General features: G+C 33.8%; 1 protein-coding gene across 3 annotated transcripts in view; it reads left to right on the forward strand.

The window, feature by feature from the left end:
- Pspc1 (paraspeckle component 1) overlaps positions 1 to 18,993 on the forward strand; it is a 141,790-nt gene that overhangs the window by 23,760 nt on the left and 99,037 nt on the right. For all 3 annotated transcript variants that reach the window (XM_078015726.1, XM_078015725.1, XM_078015727.1), the window contains exons 4-6: positions 2,750 to 2,946; positions 7,895 to 7,979; positions 17,183 to 17,288. In XM_078015726.1, coding sequence (XP_077871852.1) covers positions 2,750 to 2,946; positions 7,895 to 7,979; positions 17,183 to 17,288 — 388 coding nt within the window. The remainder of the gene's footprint in view (positions 1 to 2,749; positions 2,947 to 7,894; positions 7,980 to 17,182; positions 17,289 to 18,993) is intronic.

The following is an 18,993-nucleotide window of genomic DNA, read 5'->3' on the forward strand; positions in this document are numbered from 1 at the left end:
GGTTTTAAAAAAAAAGCCCATTTTCAAAATGCTGTAAATTTTGTCAGTTGCCCCCCCCTTTTGAATCACTTTTTTTTTTTTTTGGAAATAATTTTTTCTTTATATTTTTATTTTTTAGTTATAGTTGGACAACTAAAATAAAATCTTTATTTTTATGTGGTGCTGAGGATCAAACCCAGGGCCTTGCACATGCTAGGCGAGCGCTCTATCACTGAGCCACAATCCCAGACCCTGCCTTTTTTTTTTTTTTTATTGATTGTTCAAAACATTACAGAGCTCATGATATATCATCTTTCATACATTTGACTCAATTGGGTTTTGAACTCTCATTTCTACCCCAAATACAGATTGCAGAATCACATCTGTTACATACTCACATTTTTACATAATGGCATATTAGTGACTGTTGTATTCTGCTACCTTTCCTGTCCCCTACTATCTCCCCTCTCCTCCCCTCCCATCTTCCCTCTCTACCTCCTCTGCTGTTATTCAATTCTCTCCCTTTTTTTCCCCTCCCCCTTGCCCCTCATAACCTCTTATAATTTTGTGTATCATTGAAGGTCTCCTACCATTTCCATATGCTTTCCCTTCTCTCTCCCTTTCTCTCCCCCCATTCGTCTTTGTTTACTGTTAGTCTTTTCCTCATGCTCTTCCTTCCTGTTCTGTTCCTAGTTGCTCTCTTTATATCAAAGAAGACATTTGGCATTTGTTTTTTAGGGCTTGGCTAGCTTCACTTAGCATAATCTGCTCTAATGCCATCCATTTCCCTGCAAATTCTATGATTTTGTCATTTCTTAGTGCTGCATAATACTCCATTGTATATAGATGCCACATTTTTTTATCCATTTATCTATTGAATGGATATTTTTTTTAAAAAATATTTTTTAAGGTATTAGAATATCATTTATTTATTTATTTATTTATTGATTGATTGATTGATTGATTGATTGATTGAATGTGCTGAGGAATGAACCAAGGGCCTTATGCGTGCGAGGCAAGCGTTCTACCACTGGGCTACAACCCCAACCCTATCAGTTGCCTTTTTTATTTAGTGTGGTACAATTATATTTGCATAAGTTGTCTGTAAATACTTTGTTTTTATAAACAGTCAATTTATTGTCTTTGTGCCAAGCACTATTCTGAGTGTTACTAGTGCAGTCAAATAGGTAGTTGGGTGCATCTGATTTTAGAGGATCTCTCCTGGCAAGGAGTACCAACATGTGATAACAAGCCAAAGGACTGAACTCTGAGTCTTGAAATAATCCATATATATAGCAGATTGGAAGATCAGAAGGAATCAAAAAAGACTGAGAAAGGGGGTCAGTCATTGGAATAGGGGCGTCAACCAGCAGCAAACTGAGTCCTGGAGCAAGGGAAGAGTATCACTAGTAATGGATCATAATTCAGAACCATAATGCTGTTCTTCAAAGACTTAACAATGTTTGCTTGACATTTTCTTGTTATATCTTACCATTACAAATTTGAGATCGTATACACTTTTGGATTGTGAACTGGAATTATATTAAAGAACTGGAATTATAAGAGTCTTAAACAAAAGTGGGATTTAATACAATTTTTTTTTAAAGAAATCTAGTTAATTTTCCTAGATTTACTACTAAAGAGTCAGGTTCAGGAGAAAATACTCACAGAGGATAAAAAGCAAGTTTAAAATTTAATTCTAGGTCCAAAAATCCATGTTGTTTTCCTAGAGAGAAAGAGAAGAATTCTTATATTTATTTTATAGTCAGTCTCAGAGTTAGGACTGCTGTCTAATATATAGTTCTTAGTAAATTAGTGGTAGGTATATCATCTTACTTCACCCTTCCAAGTTAATACTTTATAAAGAAAAGATGGAAATTTGTTTTGCAGGTATAGAATATCTAGATAGATCATGACTAACCTTTGAATGTCCTCATGTACCTGTGAAAGGTCCTCAAAGCTTTTTCTGGTTATTACATCTTTCCCTCTGTGATAACCTTATGCTTTATCTTTCTGAAATTGGTCCCACCTCTTATCTTTCTTTCTCTACCTCAAAATAAAAGTTAAAATTTATAGTTGCAAATTATAGGTGGGATGAATATTGTATTGTGGGGACTGGGGTTATGGTTCAGTGGTAGAGTGCTCACCTAGAATGTGTAAGGTACTGGGTTCAATCCTCAGCATCACATAAAGATAGATAAATAAAGGTATTATGTCCATCTACAACTAAAAAATTAAAAAAAAAAAAAGATTGTATTGTGTTCCTATGATCCTATGAGTACTTCTTAAAGTTCTCATAGCCAGTAATAATTGATTTTTAAAAAAATTTTAGATAACATTCATAGACCTTTATTATTATTTTTTAATTGGTAATTTGTGCTCATCATTTATGTTATTTCTCTCAAAATATATATATACTAAATTTACATGATGGGGCCAGATACTGTACTTGAGGGACCACAGTTAACAGACTGATGCTCATATTGAATTTAAAATATTTTGTTAGCACTTAAAACAAGTTGTGGGTTAGGCCTTTGATTTTTGGCTCAGCCAGTTAACCTGTTTATTAATAAATAAAGTTTATTTATTAACAATGGTTTCTAACAGCTTTTATTACTAAAATATTACATTTTGCCATGTAATCAGAGTACTACCTATGTGATGAAGAGCCTTGAACATTATAAATGCTCAATAAATGGTAGAGTTATTTTCTGATGTTGTTGTTTACTTTTTAAGCATACATTTCTTTATGTTTTTAATGTAAATTTAGGGAAAGAGAACAGCCACCACGTTTTGCTCAACCTGGAACATTTGAGTTTGAGTATGCATCTCGATGGAAGGCTCTTGATGAAATGGAAAAACAGCAGCGTGAGCAGGTTGATAGAAACATCAGAGAAGCCAAAGAAAAACTGGAGGCAGAAATGGAAGCAGCTAGGCATGAACACCAATTAATGCTAATGAGGCAAGGTAAAGACATATAAATATGGTGTGATATTTTCATATAGATATGGTGTGGTATTTTCTTCTTGAGATTTATTTATGTGTCCACTGACATGTATTACTACTTAAGTTCCTATTGAGGAGTCTAAAGACAAGAGTTGGAACTCAATATTTCCCTTTGCTGCCAAATTTTTTCTTTGATAAGTGGATGCTGATCCATAGTCAGGGACTGAGGGGTGCGTAGGGAAGAATGAAGGAACTTTGGATTGTGCAGAAAGGAGTGAGGGGAGGGCTGGGAAGGCGGGGATGAGAAGGACAGTAAAATGAGATAGACATTATTATACATGTATGGTATACATGTAGTATGATTACAGTACTGGTGTGACTCAGCACCATCTATAGGCAGAGTATTGAAAAGTTATGCTCTATTGTGTAGAGTTTGTCAAAATGCATTCTAGTGTCACGTATAACTAATTAGAACAAATTAAAAAAAGAAAAACATGTGAAAAGAACAGCAAAAAAATTATTTTTTCTGAGAATTTCTTTTATTAAAAACATGAAATTATTTCAGGTTGAGTAAGCACCCAAAATGCTTGGGACTAGGAATATTTCAGATTTCAGGTTTTTGGATTAACAATGCTTGTTCAGTCTTATATAAGTTCTACCTATGTTGAGTAATTTGTTAGAGATATTTCAGTGGTGTTAAATTTAGCCAGTAGCAAATATATACTCTATAGGCAAAAAGAGAAGTATAGTGGGCAATTCTTGATAGTTTTAGTTAAGTCATAAAACCATATATCAAGATTATTTGTTGGAAATTAGGACAGATACTGGTGATTTATAAATTATTGCTACATTCCAAAATGATATAGATGGATAACCTAGAAGAGATATAAAAGATCCATGTGCGCTGATGGATATGGGGATTTAGAAAGAGTAAATTCCTAGTAATGAGCTGGAAGGTACTTGAGACTATGCTAACAGAACTTCTAAGAGCACTGCTAATGGGCCATAATGTTCTCTCATTCCCTACTCGGATACCTAATAATATGATAAACCATTTAAACGTGTCAGAAGCTCATTTCCCTTTTTGTCTTTAGCTTTTTTTTTTTTTTAATACCTGTCTTTATTGTTCATATCTCTCTTCCCTTTTCTGATCTTTAATTTTCCAAATAATTTTTTCTGGTCCTTCCTGCCACCACTCTTTGCCGTTACGCCTGGTAGTATAGGATTACTTTCTCTTCTTCAGGTCATTTATTTGTTTATTTATTTTTGTTTTTAGTGGTACTAGGGATCAAACTCGGGGCCTCATACTCTACCACTGAGCTGCATCCCCAGCCTGGCTCTTTACTTTATTCTTTATTTTTTTTGTAGTTGTAAATGAACACAATGCTTTTATTTTATTAATTTATTTTTATGTGGTGCTGAGGATTGAACCTAGTGCCTTACACATGCTAGGCAAGCTCTTTGCTGCTGAGCAGCTATAGCCCCAGATCTTTACTTTATTCATTTTTATTTTTTAAGTTAGCGTTTCAGTTAATATTTATCTTCAGTTAGCTGTCCACAGAGATTGAGGCACTACAGATATATCTCTGCCTATGTGTAGTATGTTTATGGGAGTTTCTTCTATCTGATGTTTGCCTTCTGTAAACCATTCAATATACTTCAGAGTTATTGTTTCTTTAAAAGGTAAATATTTGTTCCTTCAACTCTAAATCATTTTGGTAAATTTCTGTTACTTTTTGGATAAAGTATAAGGTGTGGGTTTTAATTCTCCTGTCTTGGTTTGTAGAGTTGCTAGAATTACAGGAGTACCAGCTCTTCCAGCCTTTTTTTTTTTTTTTAATTTTTTTTAAAATTTATTTTTCAGTTTTCGGCGGACACAACATCTTTATTTTATTTATATGTGGTGCTAAGGATCGAACCCAGCACCCCGCGCATGCCAGGCAAGCGCGTTACCACTTGAACCACATCCCTAGCCATTTTTTTTTTAATTTTTAAATTTTTTTTAGTTTTTTAGGTGGACACAATATCTTCATTTCATTTTTTTTTAATGTGGTGCTGAGAATCAAACCCAGTGCCTCACGCATGTTAGGCAAGCGCTGTACCACTTGAGCCACATCCCTAGCCCTCCCCCCCTTTTTAAATTAGTCTCGGGCTGGCCACTAACCCTTGGTTCAAACTATCCTCCTGCCTCGGTCTCTCAAATAAGTTGGGACTTCAGGTGTTTACCATGTACCTGACTCCCATCTGGGGTTTTTATTTTTTATTTATTTTTAATTTTTTGGTACTGAGGCTTGAACCCAGGGACTCCGGACTGCTGAGCCATTCCCCAGCCCATTTGGGGGAGGTGGGCGTGGGGGTGGGGTTTGTATTTTACATAGAGACAGGGTCTCACTGACTTGCTTAGTGCCTCACTTTTGCTGAGGCTGGCTTTCAACTTGTGATCCTCCTGCCTTACCATCTGTTTTTGATCATCAGCATAGTTCTTGAATTTTCTTATCTTTGTTACCCTAACTTAATACAACTCTAAGCAGATAGTATAAACTCTTCACCATGTATTTTTCAGTTACTTTCTCTCTTTCCACTACTGAGTTTTTCTTTGTTGTGTTGCTTTTTTTTTCTTTTAATAGTTTTACAAAATTTTGCTTTTGTATTTATAAATTAAGTAATAAAAGTATATTTATTTCCTTTAAATGATGATTCCCAACCACCAAAGAAAGAAGGACAAGGAAATAACTATATTTGGTCATCCTTTTGATTTTCCTGTTATTTTTGTTATCTTACCTCTTATTTTTTTGGATTTATGGCATTGACTTAATCTTCCCTCCCTTTGTCTTTTTTGTACCCTCCCTTCCTCTTTCTTTTACTGGGATGGAATCCACGTCTTATTATGCTGAACATTTTCTCTACCTCTGAGCTATACTCTCAGCCCCATCTTTAATCATAATTCTCATATGTGCTTAAATCTTAACCTTACTGTATATAGGTTCAGGCATGACTTGACTACTGTTCATTACTTATTGCTGTTTATTCTCAATTATCCTCTGTAATAAGGGCATAGAAACAGTATTTCTTTTTTGGGGGTGGGTGCTGGGGATTGAACTGGGGCTCTTGACCACTGAGCCACATCCCCAGCCCTATTGTGTAGTTTATTTAGAGACAGAGTCTCACTGAGTTGCTTTAGTAACTCACTGTTGCTGGGGCTGACTTTAAACTCGGGATCCTCCTGCCTTGGCCTCCCAAGCTATTGGGATTATAGATGTGTACCACTGTGCCTGGCTGAAACAATATTTCTTGAGCTCTTGCATGTGCTGAAATATTATCTATAATCCTTGTTATAAGTGTGAAATCATGTATCTTTCCCTACCCTTTCTTTCTTATTTGGTAACATGTTTTAGAATCTTCTAGCATTTTGTGTTTCTGTAAAGGAGTCTAAAATAATCCTGAATTTATATTATAATTGCTTTATCACATTGTTATTTTTGTTTGTAATACTGGGCAGTGAACCCAGGACCTTGCACCATAATAGACAAGCATTCTGCCACTGAGCTGTGTTGTATCCTTTTTTTAAAGGAAAAATTATTTTGAGAGTCCCTTTTTTTAATTTTTCATTTTTAGTGGTAGATGAATAACAATATCTTTATTATTTATTTATGTGATTCTGAGATTCAAACCCATTGCCCCACACATGAGAAGTAAGCACTCTACTTTTTTTTTTTTTTTTTTAAATATTTTTAGTTGTCAATGGACCTTTATTTTATTTATTTATTTTTATGTGGTGCTGAGGATTGAACCCAGGGCCTTGCCCATGCTAGGCCAGTGCTCTACTGCTGAGCCACAACCCCAGCCCGAGGGTGACTACTTTCCAAGGAATCTTGCTGGTGGGGATGGTACTGATCTCTCTGTATACTCTGTTTTCTCCTGCTGTACATAAGTACCTGTGAATAAAGTTGAGTTTATGAATCAGGCACGGTAGGAAATTAACAACAATAAAATAATTATACTTATATTGTAACAACATTTATTTAAAATTTTGAATTGTTTATTTTTCATTTAACATTTTTGCACTGTGATTAACTGCAACTACAGAAAGCAGAATTGTAGATAATTCGACATCACTTATTTTTAGTAATTTTCCCCTAGAAAGATATTTATCATGCTAGTGCATAAATGTATAAACTTTAGTAAAATCTCAGTATCTTTGGATCTTAGTGACTTTTCTTTTGCCAGGGGAGGTACTGAGGATTGAACTCATGGACACTCAACCATTGAGTCACATCCCAAGACCTATTTTGTATTTCATTTAAGAGACAGGGTCTTACTGAATTCCTTAGCACCTCACTGTTGCTGAAGATGGCTTTGAACATGAGATCCTCTTGCCTCAGCCTCCCAAGGTGCTGGGGTTGCAGGCATGTGCCACCGTGCCCAGCTTGGATGTTAGCAACTTTTAACATACAGTTTAGTAAGTGTAAAATATTAGTTTTATTTTAAAAATCATAGTAACCCTGCTAAGTATCAGGTAACTGTGCTTAACTGATAATTTGATTGTTAGAGGCTTTGAGTTAATTATACTGTTGTTAAGAGTGAGGAAATATGACCTGAGATGTTAAAGCATCTCTGTTTTGTTTTTTATTTTTTTTTAGGTTCTAGGCATTGAAAGTGGTCTTGTTCACATTGTTTTTGAGCTTCCCTGCTCTGCCCCCTTTCAGGATTTTTCTCCTTGTTGCACTTCTTCATAAGACATTAACATAGTGCTAATTGTGTTGAGAGAGTTCTTTGGGTTTTATGTGGTAACCTAGTTCATTATATCTGTTTGGTCTGATTCTTAAGTGCCAGACTTAATTATACCATATACAAATTTATAATATAATTGTAGACATATTTTGACACTAATAGAGAATTTTTTATTCTTGTTGACATAAAAACACAGAAAAGAAACTAAAAATATTAATGTGTAGTCAATATTTTCTAGATCTGATGAGACGTCAAGAAGAACTCAGACGCTTAGAAGAACTCAGAAACCAAGAGCTGCAGAAACGAAAGCAAATACAGCTGAGGTAAAGCAACATCGCTGTAACATAAACATGAAAATATGTAATTGTGTGAGTTTTAAATAAATGTCCTACTACCTGTTATAAACAAGTTATACAAGTAGGAATATGCTGAAAATAAATAAATAAGAAAATTGTTTATTTTTGACTCCATGTAGGGGATAATAATTTTTTTAAGATTTTTTTTTAGCTGGTTAAGGGTACTTTGATTGCATATTCTTTGGAGTTAAATAATGAGCTTAGGTAATTACGTTACATATGATTTATTAGGTATTATTTTCAGAGATGGATATGTTTGAATTGCGATTAGTTTTTATTTTTTTCATGTGTGACACTACTAGATGTCCCTTATGTATTTTTTGCTTCTGATAATTATTGAAAAGATTTATGGAAGTGGACTCCATTGTAAAAAGCAGTTAAAATCATAGTACATAAGTTAACCATAATGATTAACTGGGGGCTGGTGATGTAGCTCAGTTGGTAGAATGCTTGCCCCTCATGCACAAGGCCCTGTGTTCAACCCCCAGAAGGAAGGAAGGAAGGAAGGAAAGAGGGAGGGAGGGAAGAAGGAAAGAAGGAAGGAGGAAGACTGTGGTTGATTCATAAGATATAATTTTTACATTTGACAGTTTTCCTTGTGCCTGCAGTATTTTATTGTGAAGTATAATGGGATACATAATCTCTTTATAAATTATAATAATCTCTCTATAAATTATAATAAGGAAATGTCCTTAACAAGGTTATGATAGTTGAAACAAACTTAGAAATTTTGGTTTTGAAAGATCTATAAAAATAGCAAGGGCTGGGGATGTGGCTCAAGTGGTAGCTCGCTCGCCTGGCATGCGTGCGGCCTGGGTTCGATCCTCAGCACCACATACCAACAAAGATGTTGTGTCTGCCGAGAACTAAAAAAAAATAAATATTAAAAATTCTCTCTCTCTCTCTCTCTCTCTCTCTCTCTCTCTCTCTCTCTCTCTCTCTCTCTCTCTCTCCTCTCACTCTCTCTTTAAAAAAAATAGCAAGTACTTGTAGTTAGAAGTAACTTGTTTGTGAAAAGTAAAAGTAAAGAAGAAAGTGAAAAACTGAGTCTGAAGCTTTTCTAGTTTGCAGATAGGTGATATTCAGTATGTTTTGATGTATTTTTGTAGTTTTGTCTTTGTACTTGTTTACATCAATATTTGTAGTGTGTGTGTGTGTGTGTTTGTGTGTGTGTGTGTTTGTGTGTGTGTATGTGTGTTTCTGTTTTGGAACTACTATGATTTTACTTTACCCAAGTCATTTCCAGATTATAGTCCATGAATAGGCAGCATCAGCATTCTTACCCAGAGAATTGTTAGAAATGCAAAGTCTCAAACTTAACCTCCAGAACTATTGAATTAAACTTGATTTTAGAGTCAAGCCATTCGGTTCCAGTGCAGCAGTTGCTCACATGAATGTCCTACCTCAGGGATTGTTTTTCAACTTTGTTATTTTTGCTGCTTCTCTTTTTATGTGAACATGTTTAGCTGAGCACCATGGCAGACACCTATAATCTCAGCTCTTGGAAGCTGAGGCAGGAGGATGATGAGTGAAAATTGCCTCAGCAATTTAAGGAGGCCTTAAGCAACTTAGTGAGATCCTGTCCCAAAATAAAAAAATAAAAAGGGCTGGGGATATGGCTCAGTGGTTAAGTGCTGTTGGGTTTAATTCCCAGCACCAAACAAAAAGGACACAAATACCTCCCCTAACTTAAAACCTTATCTAAGGTTTTAAGTAGGAATATGCTGAAAATAAGAAATCTAGCTTCCTCTTATATTTTGACTTGACAGCTAGACTTTTTGAAATTGTACCCTACCTTTTGACTGCCTCCTCCCTCAAAAGAAAGAAAGAAAGAAAAAGAAAAAACCCTAAATAATCAAAACAAATTACATGCATGTGGAGTGGAGTGGGTGGGGGTGGCCCAGAGTAGGATACCAAAATACAAATGAACCAATTACAAATGAATAATATAATCATACTGAAGTGTGTGTGTATTTTTCATTTTAGTTTTTCAGTTTTTGTGCAGTGTACTTATTCAGAGAAAGAAAAATTACTTTTTAAAAAGTAATAAATTGCCAGGTGTGATGGCACATGCCTATAATCCCAGCCACTTGGGAAGCTGAGGTAGGAGGATAACAAGTTCAAGGTCAGCCCCAATAACTCTGCAACTTAGTGACACCCTGTCTCAAAATTAAAAAAAAGAAAACACTGCTTGTCAAGTTTTTGGTGAAGTATCAGAGAATATCCACAGTAACCAAATGGGCTACTAAAATAAGCATATATATATATATATATATACACACACACATACACTTATATGATTTTTTTATGTAAAGCAATATTTACTACAGATTGAATATAAAGCAGATATGGCAGCCATAATAGTCCCTCAGTAATGGCAGGGAAATTCTGCTTCCCTACCACACTGCCTGGGAAGGCCACCAGGATTCTGTTTCCTAAAATAGGAAACTAGAATTCCATTTAGTTAATAATTTTTATGTATTTATATGTACATTAAACACATACTTTTTAAAACTTATAAAAACCTAAGGTTAGTCGTAATAAATTGCATGCACCTTTAAATTTTGAAAGTTTTTTTTTTTTAAAGTATTAAGAAAGAACATTTATTGGGCATTTCTGTCAGATACTGCCATTTGTCTAGAAGTTTGTGAAGTTTACTTGAGGTCAGATAGATGGGCAGGTAGGATGGAATGCCTGAAGGATGTATTCCTCAGACCATTGTTTTTGATATGTTTTTTTTCCTAATTTTGGGCCATGGTTCTCAAATGTTTTTCATCTTATGGTACTTGAAGGATCCCCTGAGACTGGCCCAGATTATCTTTATCATTTTTTGATCTTAGGGATTGAACCCAGCAGTATTTTGAAACAGATTCTTGCTAAATTGCCAAGCCTGGCCTCAAACTTATAATTCTTCTGCCTCAGGTTCCTGAGTAGCTGGGATTACAAGTATGTGCTACTGCATCTGGTTTATGTACCTTTAGGTGAACATATATAGAGATATATGAACATAAATAGAGATAATGAGACCCTATTTTCTCTAAAAGGCTAAAATTAAAGTGAATCTGTGGTACTGGTTTGGAGACAGATATAATAATGAATTCAGTGATGTTTAATATGAACACATACAGAAATACAGATGTTTTTATGTGTGAATTAATATATACATATATTTCATGACTCCATTGACCAAGAGGCCCTAGAATTAGTGGTATCCTAGTAAATATGAGTATATTTAGTATCCACATCTTTGTTTCTAAGAACTCTCATATAAAAAATGAGGGTTGATAGAAACACTGAAAACCCATGATGTGATTAGAATGTCTTGTGCCAAAGAGTATAGAAGCATTCAAAAAAGGATAGAGTATATCAAAAGAACTGGGAGCTTTATGAAGGAGTTCCTTATGCTCACAGTAGAATGATTTTAGCAACAAAGTAAACAGTAATTGTCAGGTTTTTTCAAACATTTGATTTTAAGCCATAGAATAAAATAAATATCCATGAATCCATACTGATAAAAGCAATTGAATAAGTAAATAATTAGAGGGCTAGAAAGGGCAGCTCCCCTTTAAAGTAAGATTCTAATTAATAGATGTAGGAAGAATGAAAGCAATAAAGTCATTGATCAGCAAAAACTGTAATAATAATTATTACAGAGAAGATTTATTGAAAGAAGCTAAAATTGGTAGGCAAAAATTTGAAAAACAGGGTTTTTGCATAATTTCAAGTTTGTATTAAGTACAAATAAAAAACAAAGTGAATAAGAATAAAATCCATCAGACACCTCGAAAACTGTGTTAAAATTCCTATTGTTCATATTGAATCAGTTGACTTCAGTCACCCCTTGATACTATTTAATGAGGATACAACATGATTTCTGTGGTTTTATTGCTAAATAGGCATATTGTCATTTCAGTTACGACAAAACATCAGGCAAACCCAAATTGAAGGGTCTTCTAAAAATTTTTTTCTTTTAGAAAGTGTCAGGTTCATGAAAGAAAGACTGAAGTGTTAAGAGACTGGAGAAGGCTAATAATAATTAAAAGCATCTTGGGATTCTGATAAGGTCCTAGAACAGAACAACATTAGAGGGGAAAATTTAATTAGGTTTATAGTTATTAGTGGGTAATTATCATATTTTACCAATTTTTTAATAATTGTATCTTGGTAAGGTAAATGTATTATTTAATGGAAATTAGATGAGGTATACATAGGAGTGTTGTACTATTTTTGCAAGTTTTCTGTTAAAGTACTATAGGTTTTGGATATAGTGTAGGGAACAAATGACATAAGTTATTTCACTTTTGAAATGAACTCTTTATTTTTTTATTTATTTTTTTGGTGGTGCAGGGATTAAACCCAGGGTAAGGCAAGCACTCTACCAATTGATAATAGCCCCAATTTCCCCTCATAAGAATTTTGATTTTAAAAAATATGATAACTTGTCTTAAAATAAAAGAAAATCATCTGGCTAAAACTGCTACTGAGTAAGATAGCTTTAATTGTTAAACCAAATAACCTGGACTCTGCCTTTATATTTTTACCTTAGTTGGAATAGAAAAACCTTGCTTAGAAAAGTATGTTTTCAGAAAACTAAAGAATTTCTTTGGAGTTAGAAAGGTTTTTAGTTTCTTTTTAAATGCTATAATAAATTACGTAAATTTTCATGAGCCACTTAATTCTTCAGAGGCTGAGTTCTACCTGTGACTTGTCTACTTACTAGTGTTTTTTTTTTTTTTTTTTAAGGGGTTACTATAGATTTAACCAGGGGCAAATTATCACTGAGCTGCATCCTCAACCTTTTTGTTTTTTATTTTGAGACAGGGTCTGACTACATTGCTTAAGGATCTCAGCAAGGTCTTAAATTTGTGATCCTCCTATCTCAGCCTCCTGAGTCACTGATATTACAGTAACGTGTCACTGTACCTGGCTGTTTAGTAGTTTTCATCATTTACTTTTTGCTTCGTTTCTTTTCTTCTCAACACTTTCCTGCCTATCCATTTATTTCCTAAATCTTTCAATATATTATCATTATTTTTTTCACAGTTTTGGGGATTAAAGCCAGGGGCACTCTACCACTGAACACTTTTTTCCCCCCAACGCTTTTTTTTTTTTAAATTTTTATTTTTTCATTTCAAGACAGGGTTAAATAGCAGAGATTGGACTCAAATTTTTAATCTTCCTACCTCAACTTTCTGAATCTCTGGGATTACAGGTGTACACCATTATACCCAGCCAGCACATTATTTTAAAGTCCTTATGATGTGTTGGGTCAGCTTTTCTTTCCTATAACCCAAATACCTGACAGAACAAATTAGAGTAGTAATAAAATAATAAAATAAAAGAATCTTTTATTTTGGTTTACTGTTTCAGAGGATTCAGTCCATGATCAGTTAGCTGCATGATTAGTAAGGCAGAACATCATGAAGTCAGTACTTGACAGAGGGAAGCAAAGAGGGAGAAAGACAGGAAGGAGCTGGGGACATGTACACCTTTTCAGGACATGCCCCTATAACCCACTTACTCCATGTAGGTTCTACCTCCCATTAGTTCATTAGGCTATCAATTCATTCATCCAGTGAGTTAATTTACTGGTAAGGTCAGAGCACCCATGATCTGATCATTGACCAAAAGCTCTATTTTTTAATTGCTGCATTGGGGACCTTGCTTTTCAATATATGACCTTTTGAGACATTACAGATTCAAATCATAATAGAGAGATAATGGGTCCATAGAATGTACTGTAAGCTTAGGCGGGCTGGGGTTGTAGCTCAGTGGTAGAGTGCTCACTTAGCATTCAAGAGGCACTGGGTTCAATCCTCAGCACCACATGAATGTAAAATAAAGATATTGTGTCCACCTAAAACTAAAAAAATAAATATTTAAAATAAATAAATTTGAAAAAATAACAGAAGGATCTGAGCACAGTGGCACATTCCTATAATCCCAGCAAATTGGGAGACTGAGGCAGGAGGATTGTGAGTTCAAGGCCAGACTCAGCAACTTAGACCCTGTTACAAACCAACCAGCCAAAAAGGACTAGGAGTGTGTAGCTTAGTGATAAACACCCTTGGCTCTAGTCCCCAGTATCAAACAGACAGACAAAACTCTCCCCCAAACAGAAAGCAGCAAGTCAGATTCATTCAGTAAGCATCATGGCTTAGTGCCTAGATCCTCTGTTTTTAGAATCCTGTAAAAATATTTGAGATTTGAAGATTGTTAGAGGAGATTTCGATTTAAAACAAATTATAAAATTAAAATTGTATTAATTTTAAATTAAGTATGATGTAAAGGGTGATATATTTGTCATACCTCTTTTTCTTTTTTTTGTCCCATTTATGAATATAACATAGGAATGCTCCTTTACCTGAAGAGATAACTTAAGAGTACCTTGCAGAATAAGAAAAATAGAAAGCAAACATGGACAACAGGAATATTTATGCCACTTGTATATTTAGATTGTGGAATCACTGGTGTGATATATCACAAGGATATTGCTCTTAATCAGATTGTTCCCATGTCATGTTAACTTTTTCATATCTTTTTCTTTATGCATACAAATTAAGAATACTGGGTTTTGTTTTGTGGGACTAAGAATTGAACGTAGGACCTCGCACATACTAGGGAAGTGCTCTAGTGTTGTGCTATAGCACAATCCTTTTATAAATTTTTATTTTGGGATAGGGTTTTTCTAAGTTGCTCAGGCTAAGCTTGAATTTGTGATCTTCTGCCTCAACCTCCTAAGTAGCTGGTATTACAGGTGTGCACCACTGGCAGGAACACTGTTTTTTACTTGCCTTTTTTCTGACAATAAATATTCTTTTATTATCAGTAAATGCATACCTACCCTTTTGTAACAGCTATGTTCCTTCGGATTAGTGAACCTTGATTTTTTTTTCCCTATATACTGATTAATGTGTCTTTATCCTTGCACATTTGTGCACATATTTGTTTAGTTTACTGGAAATTGCTTTGCACATTTTTAAATTATATGTTAGAAGTTGACCGCCAACAAGATCATATTATGTCTGCAAAGCTTTAAAACCAAGAATAGTTTTTAAAATGTATCATTTAGTGGCAGAATCTGATGTGAATATGTTGGATGGAGAAGCTTGACTTGAAATTATGTTATCTTGTCAATCTTTATGTTTTCCAAAGATCATGCATGTTCACCTTACTGCAAAAATACTGATGTGGTTGGTTATGAGGTGCCAGCCTGAACCTCATTGGAAATTTAGTATTAGTATATTGATCTTTTTTAAAAACCAGAAAAAGTCTATTTAAAAACACATTTGTCTTAAACATTCTTTTGATAAGGTAATTTTTAGCTGGGGGTGATGATGTATAACTGTAATCCAAGCAACTCAGGAGGCTGAGGCAGGAAGATCACAAATTTGAGGCCTGCAAGATTTGAAAAAAGCACAAGGAGAGCTGGGGATATAGCTAAGTGATAGAGTGCCTCTGGATTCAAATCTCAATACCACAATGATGATGGTGGTGATGATAAGAAGTTTTTACTTGTTCCTGTGTACATTTTCAGTAGTATGTGAATTTGAAAGTATTTTGTTAACAATAAAATTTATGAACTGATTAATGCATTTACTAAAGATGTTTTTTAAAGCGTGTGATAGTTTTATTTTGCAGAGTTAGGCAACATTTTAAAAATAGCATAGATTTTGGTTGAAATCCACGTAGGAACATTGTTTCTTTACTTCTTGTGAGCCTAAAACCTTACTCTTGAGTAACTTAACAGATTTTCTTCTGGCAGTGGAAGAAGTCACATATTTCAGTTAATGGTTTTGTGTTTGTGGGGAATGTTGTGCATCATTCAAAATGCAGTGTTTTGAAGCTTAATTCTGAATATTGAAAGGTGTTTATCCAAGTTAACCTTTGATTTCTGCTGATGGGACATGAGTTTAATATAGCCTTCACTATTTCAATTACTATTTTTGTGTGTGTGTGTTTGTGTGTGTGCACATGCGTATGCATTTAGGACATATATAATTTGGAATTTGCATTGATTGAATATTAAATATTTTGAGTCTGTTCCTTAAATATTAATGTAGGTTTTCTGACTTGATCATATAATAATTTAATTACTGATTTAATAATAATCCTACATATACATATATTGATTTTTGCTTGAAGTTTTACTTGCTCTAGAACAGGAGTCAGCAGATTTTTTTTTTTTTCTGGCAAAGGATAGGATAATAAATATTTTAGTCTTTGTAGGTCATATGACCTCTGTTTTAACACCTTAACTATGCTAGCTAAAGTAAATGATTGTCCTATATAACTTAATTTACCAAAAAAAAAAAAAAAGTGTAGGCTGCTACTGTTCAAAAGTTCCTCAGTGGGTTAACAAAAGTAGGGCAAAGAGAGATCAATAAAACTTTTCCTTCTGCACACAATAGATTTTTTGTCTAGGCAGTGCATCCTTTGAGGTGGCTAATTTATGTAGGTTTTGGATATCTTGAAGATCTCTGCCATGTCACTGATAAATTTTAGACACCCCTCCCCTCTGTCTTTTTCTGGTACTTGGAGGTTGAGCCCAGGGGTGCTTTATGGCTGAAGTATATATCCAGTTCTTTTTATTTTGAGATAATCTCTCGCTAATGTGTTGAGCCTGGCATGGAACTCCACTACCATTCCTGGCTCTTTGGATTCTAGATTTCTTTCTTTCTTCCCCCTCCCCCTCCCACCTCCTTCCCCTTTCTTCCCCCCTCCCCCTCCTGTTGTACTCCTCTTTTTGTACTCCTCCTTTTGTAGTTGTAGATGGACAGAATGCCTTTATTTTAATTGCTTATTTTTATGTGTTGCTAAGGATTGAACCCAGTGCCTCATATATGCTAAGGCAAGCACAATGGCACTGAGCTATACAGCCCCAGCTTGATTTCCTGAACATAAGCATATAACCACTGAGGTTATGTGTCATTGCCTTGGGGTTTTTTGTGTGTGTATGTTTCTTTACTTTATTTCAGTTATTTCTTTGGCTGAGTTTTAGACTTGGAACAAAATAGAAGAAGGAAGTTTAAATCTAGGCACTACAATCGATCATTAGTCACAAATTTGACATATTGTAATTTGTATAAGTTATTTTTTTATATGAAATAAAGTACCTGGTTGTGGCTTACATGTCGTAGTGCTGAAATTTTTGTTTGAAATAATTTCAGACATGAAGAGGAACATCGTCGGCGTGAGGAAGAAATGATCCGACATAGAGAACAGGAGGAATTGAGGCGACAGCAGGAAGGCTTTAAACCAAACTATATGGAAAATGTAAGTAAAATATAGTTAACCAAAAATATTTTATATTATCAGGTGGGTGACATGTATTTGGAATTTTTTTAGATTTTTATTTATACAATAGTATATTTTCTAATCTCTTTGAAGTTGCCATGCTTATAACTAACTCTTACAGATAATAAAATTAGTAACTGAATGTAATATGTTTTATGAAATGGATGGTCCTTTTTTTTTTTCCTTTCTATTTTAACTGCCCTTCTAAAAAATATAAGCTGTTAAATTAGAAATCCTGACTATATGCATCATCTCCTTGCTGATTTTTACCTTATACTGATACTAGCAAGTCTTTATTCTGCAACATTTTAGATACATAAAAATGGAGACTAGTATATACCCATCATTCCAGATATAACAATTACAAACACATGGTTGTATACATATTTTCTTTCCCAAACTATTTTGTTTGAAATATCTAACTTCATATAGTTTCACATGTATTTTTAGTATCTCTAAAATATGTGTATTTTTCTTTTAAATACCTGTATCGTATCTTAAAAATGGCTAGTTTTTGTTAAACAATTAAAGCTGAGGTTTACATAGGTCTTATAAATGATTTTTTTTTTTACAATTGATGTTTTGAATTGTCTGATTTTTTCTTTCATTTTTTTCCTTTTTTTTTTAAAGCCTCATTATGCATAGTATCTCGAATGCTGAGTTTTTCTGAATACATCAGTGCAGTGATTTAGCACATTCCTGTGTTCCTGAATTTTCTGCAAACTGAGATATTCAAAAACTTAATCTGATTCAGGTTTTGGTTTTGGAGGGCAAAATGGTGAAGCAAACAAAACTATGTCAGATATGTTAAAATCTACAAGTTTTTAATGATAATGTGTGAAGAGTTACTACATTTTTCATCTTGAAAGAGTGCCAACATAACCCATTATTCTGAAGAATATCTCTTATTGTTTTTTTTTTTCTTCTCTGATGTTGGGAGCTATGATACTTCAAAAAGAAGCTTAGACTTCTTTAGTAAGTTTCTGAGGCTAAAAGTATTAACAGTTCAAATTATTGACTCTTTTTTTCCTGACTTTCTATCCTTATTCTTCTGAAAATTTTTAGCTTTTTTTTTTTTAAACTAGAATACATAGAAAAGTAAATCTTAAGTTGTATAATAACAAAGAATATTTATCTTACTATCAGGTAAATACCCTTGAATGAAAATTATGTGGCCTTTAAATAATCAGAAAAGATTTTCATTCTTTTTGTGTTATATTAAAGGTTTAATTTAATCGAGTTTTAAATTCTATTACTGAATCAATTGAGTAATTAAAAATTCTGAGTTTTTATTGAGTAATTTCTACCATTATTTTGTAATTCTTTTTTCTTCCTTATATAATTAGTAGACATATTTTAAACTGTCATCTTGGGTTTTTTAGTTGATATATTTGCACATAAATCTTTTAAATTTTTCTATTTGAGGATAATTTAAATTATTGAAGCAAATGGGATGTTTAAGTTTTCTAGGCCCATATTTGAAAAATAGCAATTACTGGTATTATCTTTAAATATAATCACATGTAAACTATATGTGATGAATTTCTTAAGGAATCTTTCATTGAGAATTAGAAAATTCTCCTGTTATTTTTATTTACCTGAATATTTACTAAAGAATTTTCTTATAGTAAACTGATACTAATGTCTGGCATGACTTTCATATTTTTGGAGTGAATGTATAGCT

This window comes from Ictidomys tridecemlineatus, chromosome 6 (assembly GCF_052094955.1).
Source record: "Ictidomys tridecemlineatus isolate mIctTri1 chromosome 6, mIctTri1.hap1, whole genome shotgun sequence".
Taxonomy (NCBI): Eukaryota; Metazoa; Chordata; class Mammalia; order Rodentia; family Sciuridae; genus Ictidomys; species Ictidomys tridecemlineatus.